General features: G+C 41.2%; 1 protein-coding gene across 1 annotated transcript; it reads right to left on the bottom strand.

The window, feature by feature from the left end:
• Positions 1 to 274: 274 nt before the first annotated feature.
• Positions 275 to 2815, bottom strand: LOC131902593 (ubiquitin carboxyl-terminal hydrolase 29-like). The gene is given in 5 exon segments (XM_059253611.1): positions 275 to 749; positions 801 to 2464; positions 2466 to 2560; positions 2562 to 2737; positions 2740 to 2815. Coding segments are annotated over 5 exon segments (2445 nt in total). The 3' UTR covers positions 275 to 315.
• Positions 2816 to 7133: the final 4318 nt, after the last annotated feature.

Genomic DNA, 7133 nt, shown 5'->3' with positions numbered 1-7133 from the left:
GGGAGTGGTGATGTGTGTCATACACATTGCTTACATAATGACCTGAATCTTGGGAGCTCCCAACATGGCTGACAAGACTGACCAGTCTGTAATTCTGAGGATCATAGCAGCAGTTGGAAGGCTAAATAAGTTACATCTCTGAGTTTGGGGCCAGCCTGCTCTACAGAGTGACTTCCACAACACCCAGAGCCACACAGAGAAATACTGTTTCAAAAAATCAAAAACAAACAAACAAAAGAAATGTAAAAAGCATCACTATAGTATTATAGGAGAAAATGGTGCATAGCCTGCATCACGGATGTATGGGTTTCTGTCCTAATATGTTGTTTGTTTTGTTTTGTTTGCAGTTTTCAATTGACCTAAATGAGTCTTCAAAATGGATTCTTCTAGGAAGTGTGTAAAGTCATTAAGCAATGGTGAGAAATGATCCACATTCTTCTTTCGCTCTTCAGATGTTCTAAGTAACTAGCACTCTAATGGCTTTTTCAACAGCCACTCAAAAAGCTCATTTCGCATGTAAAAAAAAATGTATCCAGTGTGAAGATCAGTCTCTTGAATCAAGGCCTCTGGAATCTCGAACACTTGGACATCACTGTACAGGAGCCATGCTTGCTTTTCAAAGTCATACACATTGCTTATATAATGACCTGAATCTTGGGAGCTCCCAACATGGCTGACAAGACTGACCAGTCTGTAATTCTGAGGATCATCTCCCAATACCACATTTTTTGACTCATCAGCAGCATCTACTGTGTTGTAACTTCCTTGAACATTGTTATTTCTAGGATTCTCTGATGCACCAAGGGAATTTTCATCATCTTTCTGATCTCTCAATTTTGAAGACTTATTCAGATCCTTCTCTGTGTCCTCCTGAGTACCCCCAACACTTTGAGGTGATGCCTGAGGAAGGAATTCCTTGTGGAATCTATTCCCATAATTAGGGAGCAGCAGTTCCGCCATTTTTTGAGATCCTTCAAGAATCTTTTCTTCATTAAGATCACAATAATTGACAACCTTAGTGGTAGTGTGATGATCTAACAGTCCATCTGCATTAATTTTCTCATAGTTCTTCACATTACTAGATGGTATTGACTGGCTGAGAGGCATCATCCCTTCAGGGACATTTGGGACATCACAGTCATCAAGTGGGACCTTATCAGTCAAAGAAAATGGTGGTTTCTTGTTTTCATTGTAGTGGGAAGATACATTTAGATACTGAGAAATCTCAACTGGCTGTTGACTCTTCACCAACAACCCATTAGCGGTCAAGTGGTAGCGTTTCAGATGAACAATGAGGACCCTGGGGAGCCTCTTCAAAGTGTACTTGAGAACAGAATTCTTGTTCTTGCACTTCGCACAATTATGCTCAATTTTTTCTGGTGTAAAGAAAAGATCAAGAGACTTTTGAATAGACAGAGGCTCTTCTCTTGTCCCTTGGTGCAGGTCAACAGAGAGGTAATTACTCACTTCAGTGTTGAGAGTAGCCTCACCACAGGCTTCACAAACAATAGAGCTCTGCAGCTCCAATTCAAAATTAGCACTGACAGGACAAACAAACCTTTTGGGGGTAGCAGTCCCAGCATATGTTGATGGAGATAATCTCTCAGCTTCATTATCCTTCTCAGTGAGCCACATGGTATTCAATTTTTCCATATTCACTTTCAACTGTTCTAAACAGTGACTTAGAAATTCAAGGGCATCATTCTGTTCATTGCCCAAGAATGTTTTTGCAACCATCGAAATGGATTTCTTCACATCCATGAGTAACATTCCTTTGATCTCTATATCCTCAATTTCTTTGAAGACAAGCAGTTGGCTTAAGAGCTTGATAAGATCATCATCTGAAACTTCCTCCCATGGGATACCTTGTGTGAGCAAGTCCTTTGCAAAGGTTGGAATCCCAAAGACAGATTGTAAAATGGAATTCATGTAACAGGTATTTCCCAAATTGGGGAAGCCTTCAATGTTCAATTGCTTTGCGTAAGTCTCAAGAGGAGGCTGGACTTCATTATATGTATATATTTGGGTCTCCTGGCTAAACTTTAATCCACTTTCAGACCATATTAGTGCTGGAAGAACAATGTTATCTAGGTTAGGACCCAAGCAGGTGTTGGGATTGAATGAAGGTTCAAATTTCCAAATGTCAAGCTTTTCCTGATCTCTTAAAGCCATTGGTTTCTCTTCTTCGTTTCTTTCATTCCTGGAGTCATAAATCTTGGATTTCTTTTCTAGTTCAGGATTACTTTCTTCAAGAATGTCCTCATTCACTTCTACAGTGGATGTTGATTTTCTCTTCCTGTTTTTGCTCTGTGTTTCTCCACTCTCTTTTTCAACATGACTGCTGCTGGAGTTTGTCTCTGAAATTGGCATCTTCATGGGGAGTGGAGTCCCACTTTCTTCTGTAGTATTCATGGATCCACAAACTAGCTCCTGGTGCTTCCTGCAAAATGGATCACTGCTTTCTGGGTTGCTCAAGTTGTTGGGATTCAGATACAAGAAAAGAATCCAGGAAATACTTCAACCTTTCAACATCTATGGAAGATAACTTGTCAATGGGTAAAGGAAGTGTCATCTTTCAGAGTTAAATGCAGATGATGCACTCCTGTCTCAAAACAACTAACCACTACACCTGCAACATTATCACCCAGCTGAAAAACCCTGCTCCTTCCATCCAACTGAAAGGAAACCACCAGATTAACCTTCTGTTTTCTTTCTACTATTTGGATGACTGCTTCTTCCACTGAGAAGCCCGGATGTGCTTGCTGCCGTTCTTGCTTCAGATTTGGACAAAATCATTTAGCTTTGGAGGAGCCATTCTTTTTCACAAAGAAAACTCATGTAATCTAAAAACAAACAAGCCGGTTGTGGTGGCGCGCACCGGTAGGATTTGCTGAAGGAGGCAGAGGCAGGAGGATCATGAGTTCGAGGCCAGCCTAAAAAAATAAATAAATAAAATAAATAAATAAATAAATAAATAAATAAATAAATAAATAAATAAAAACAAAATTCACAATACACACAGAGATTGTGACTCAAAATGTATTGATCACAATGTTTATGTAAAACTCTAACTGACCAAAATTGGCTTTTATTTCTCTCTTCATGCCTCAAGTACAACAATATGGGAAAGCTTACATTTTCTTTAAATATTTATAATTATGATTTATCAATTACAATTAGCAGGAACTGGAGTTACTTATATCCTTTAAATAAAAATTATTTAATTAAGCCGGGCGGTGGTGGCGCACGCCTTTAATCCCAGCACTCGGGAGGCAGAGCCAGGTGGATCTCTGTGAGTTTGAGGCCAGCCTGGGCTACCAAGTGAGTTCCAGGAAAAGGCGCAAAGCTACACAGAGAAACCCTGTCTCGAAAAACCAAAAAAAAAAAAAAAAAAATTATTTAATTATGTGTAAGTGTCTGCATTTGTGCACATGTGAGTGCAGTGCCCTCAGAATCCAGAAGAGGATCAGAGTCCCTAGAACTACTAGCATTACAGTTTTGATCCACCCAGTGGAGAGGCTAGACACTGAGCTCAGGTCCTCTGTAAGAGCACTGTATGCTCTTAACCATTGAGTTGTTAATTACATTCTCAAGTACACACTTTAACCATTGAGCTATTGAAGCTGTGCCCATTCTCTGGAAGACATGCTCAGAGTGTTTGCTTTCTCTTTTTCTGTCCCAATGATTAATTGTGATGATTTATTCTATTTGTCAACATGTCACTCCCTACTAGCACCTGAAAATTGAGCTTCATGAAGTTTTTTTAGATTGGGTTGGCCTGGTGGATTGTCTTGGTTGCCTTAATTAGCATGGAAAGACCCAAAATGAGAGTCTGTGGCATTATTCCCTGCTTTAGTGTATGGTACTTTTCACTGCTTGGGGGACTAAAGTATATAAGGGTAGAGAAATTGTCTGCATGCATTCATTTTCCCTCTGCTCCTAGCAGCGGCTGTCATGTGACCAGCTGTTTCAAGTTCATGCAGCTGTGACTCCCCAAAGTGATGGACTGTAATCTGTGACTGTGAACTGAAATAACCCCACCCCCACCCCCACCATCCTAAGTTTCCCTAAGTTTGGTTTTCCAGAGATTTTATCATAGCAAAAGAAATGAAAACTGCAAGTACCTTAAGTAAACTGTGGAGACAGTGCACGTCTGGTCTCACTGGTGCCTCTGCTCTTCTCTGTCCCTCTGATGATGCTGAGACAATGAAGTTCTGGTCAAATTCTAGTCTCTCATGCAAATGCAACAGTTAGGAAGATGAGCCTGAGTGGTCACCTCTGGTGCTGGCCTTTTTGATTGCAGGCTCCAGATCCAGATATACCGACCTGAGATAGTCATGATAAAATCAAGGAGTACAAATGTTAATGTATAGAAGGGCTGAATATAGAGTTTAGAAATTAAAGGACCAGGTATGCACAAGACTCTGAATTCAATCCCTAGAAACACACACAAACAATTCTGCTCTATGTGACTGTATATATGTAGGTAGAGGTTTCCTGTCCTACAGACACTCTCAAATAAACACACGGAGACTTATGTTAATATGCTTGGCCAATTGTTCAGGCTCATTGCTAACTACCTCTTACATTTTAAGTTAACCCATATTCCTTATTTAAGCTCTGCCATGTGACTGTGACTTTATTAACATGGCAGGTTCATGGACTCCATCTCAGTGTGGCGGTGACTCCAGACACTGTTCATCTTCCTCCCAGCATTCTCCTAGTGTGGCTATCCTGCCTAACCTGATTCTGTTCAGCTATTGGCCAGTCAGCATCTTTATTAAACCAATCACAGTAACAAATCTTCACAGTGTACAAAATGATTATTCCACAGCATATATGATTATAATTTCAGCACTAGAGAGGCTGAACCAAGACTTTTTAAGATTTACTTTTAGTCTGCCTGTAGTGACACATACGTCTTTGATCTCAGTACTGGAGAGGGAGGCAGGAGGATCTGTGACTTGGAGGCTATCCTGGGCTGCATAGCCAGGAGAAAAAGAAGGTACATGATAGGAAAGCTACATAATAAACTCAACCTCAAAATTATTTTTTTGTTTTGTTTTGTTTTTCAGACAGGGTTTCTCTGCGTAGCTTTGCGCCTTTCCCTGGAACTCACATTGTAGACCAGGCTGGCCTCGAACTCACAGAGATCCTCCTGCCTCTGCCTCCCGAGTGCTGGGATTAAAGGCATGCACCACCATCGCCTGGCCAAACTCAAGTCTTAAACTCACAGAGATTCTCCTGTCTCTGTTGAGTCCTAGCATTAAAGACATGCTCTAGGACAAGTGGCTTGAGAAATCTCTCTCTCTCTCTCTCTCTCTCTCTCTCTCTCTCTCTCTCTCTCTCCTCCCTCCCTCCCTCCCTCCCTCCCTCCCTCCCTCTCTCTCTCTCTCTCTCTCTCTCTCTCTCTCTCTCTCTCTCTCTCTCTCTCCCTCTCTCCCTCTCCTCTTCCGCTTTTAGTAATTTTGAGACATGGTTTTTCTGTGTAATACAGGCTGTCCTGGAACTCTCACTGTAGACCAGGCTGGCCTCAAACTCACATCTTTGTGCCTCTACCTCCCAAGTGCTGGGATTAAAGGCATGTACCACCATGCCTGGCTTGAAGTATTCTTTTCTTTCCTTTTTAAAATAATTATTTATTAGTTTTTTTATGTACGTTGGTGTTCTGTCTGTGTGAAGGTGTCAGGTCCCCTGGAACAGGAATTATAGACCATTGTGAGCTGCCATGTGGTTGCTCAGACATGGACTTGGTCCTCTGGAAGAGCAGCCATCAATCCCAACCACTGAGCCATCTCCCCAGCCCCAAGGTTTTTCTTTTTAATGGAAGCATCAATGTCACTAATATACTGTGTCCTAAAGGTTCTGGAAAGCAGTGGTTTGTTCTCTCTAGTATTTGGGATTGGACCTATGGCATTCTTAGCTCCAGCTTTCTGAGTTATATCCCCACTCCTCTCAGTACTCTTTATTTCCCCAGGTTAGCCCAGAAGCTGCTCTGCAGACAAGGAAAGCTTTGAATTTGTATTTTTCCCCTAACATAACATTTTTATTGATTATATAGAGTTCACATAATGCATTCTGTTCACAGTCACTTCCCCCATCCCTGGTGACCTCCCCCAAAGAAAACAAGAGTGAAAAAATAAAACAAAGCCCAATTTGTGTTGCCCATGTATTTACTGGAGCATAGTCAAACTCCCAGTGTCCAGTACCTTCAAGAAAACAGTCCTTCCACCCCCACCAGAAGTCATTAACTGTGAAGAGTTACCCTCCAGGATCCCTATCTCAATTTTAAGAGTTCTTCTAAGTGGCTTACTGTCTAGACTGTTTTCTTTTTAGGGTGGGTGGGGCAGGGGAGAGGTTGTCACAGAAGTCTTCTATGTTTCTTATTTTCAACTGAGTCTGCAGTCATCAATACCACAGCAAAAGAAGCTTCCTTGCCCCTCCTCTCCTTTTGGGACAACCCTGGCTCTCCTGGAACGTACAATATAAACCAGGCTGGTGAACTCAGGCCTCTGCCTCTTGCCCAAAAGTCTTTGAATTTTGGATTTTCCTGCCTTATCCTCCCAAGTAGCTGAAATTACAGGCATGAACCACTAGGTCCAGATACATTTTTGTTTTCGTTTGATTTTAGAAATAATATTTAATTTTGTTAAGTTTTTAAGTTTTTATTTTATATGTATAGTTGTTTTGTCTACATGATTTGCATTTGCCCTGCTGAATTTCAGTGTTTCTTTGTTCTGATAATTCCATACTTTCACTTTCTTCTTCATTTTGGAATTTGGAATGTTTATTCTGTGGTGGGGTTGTGTGACAGAAATATATATATCTTGTTTGGTTTTCGTTTTGGAAAAAGGGTTTGTCTGAGTAGCCCTAGCTATCTTGGAATGCAATATGTAGACAGGCTGATCTTGAACTCAAAGATCTGCCTGCTTCTACCTCTCCTGCTGAGTCCTGGGATTAAAGGCATGTACCACCACTATGTGGCAGAAATATCCGACTTTACCAGGATCTGCCAATGTAAGGGCTGCCTAGAGTCTCAGTGTTTGAGTGGACATTGGACTCATTATTATTACATTTACTTGGTGTGTGTGTGTGTGTGTGTGTGTCTAACACACATGAGCGTTGTCATCAGA

The sequence above is a fragment of the Peromyscus eremicus genome, chromosome 1 (genome assembly GCF_949786415.1).
Source record: "Peromyscus eremicus chromosome 1, PerEre_H2_v1, whole genome shotgun sequence".
Classification (NCBI taxonomy): Eukaryota; Metazoa; Chordata; class Mammalia; order Rodentia; family Cricetidae; genus Peromyscus; species Peromyscus eremicus.
The sequence above is the reverse complement of the archived record's forward strand: the minus strand, read 5'-3'. Positions and strand labels throughout refer to the sequence as shown.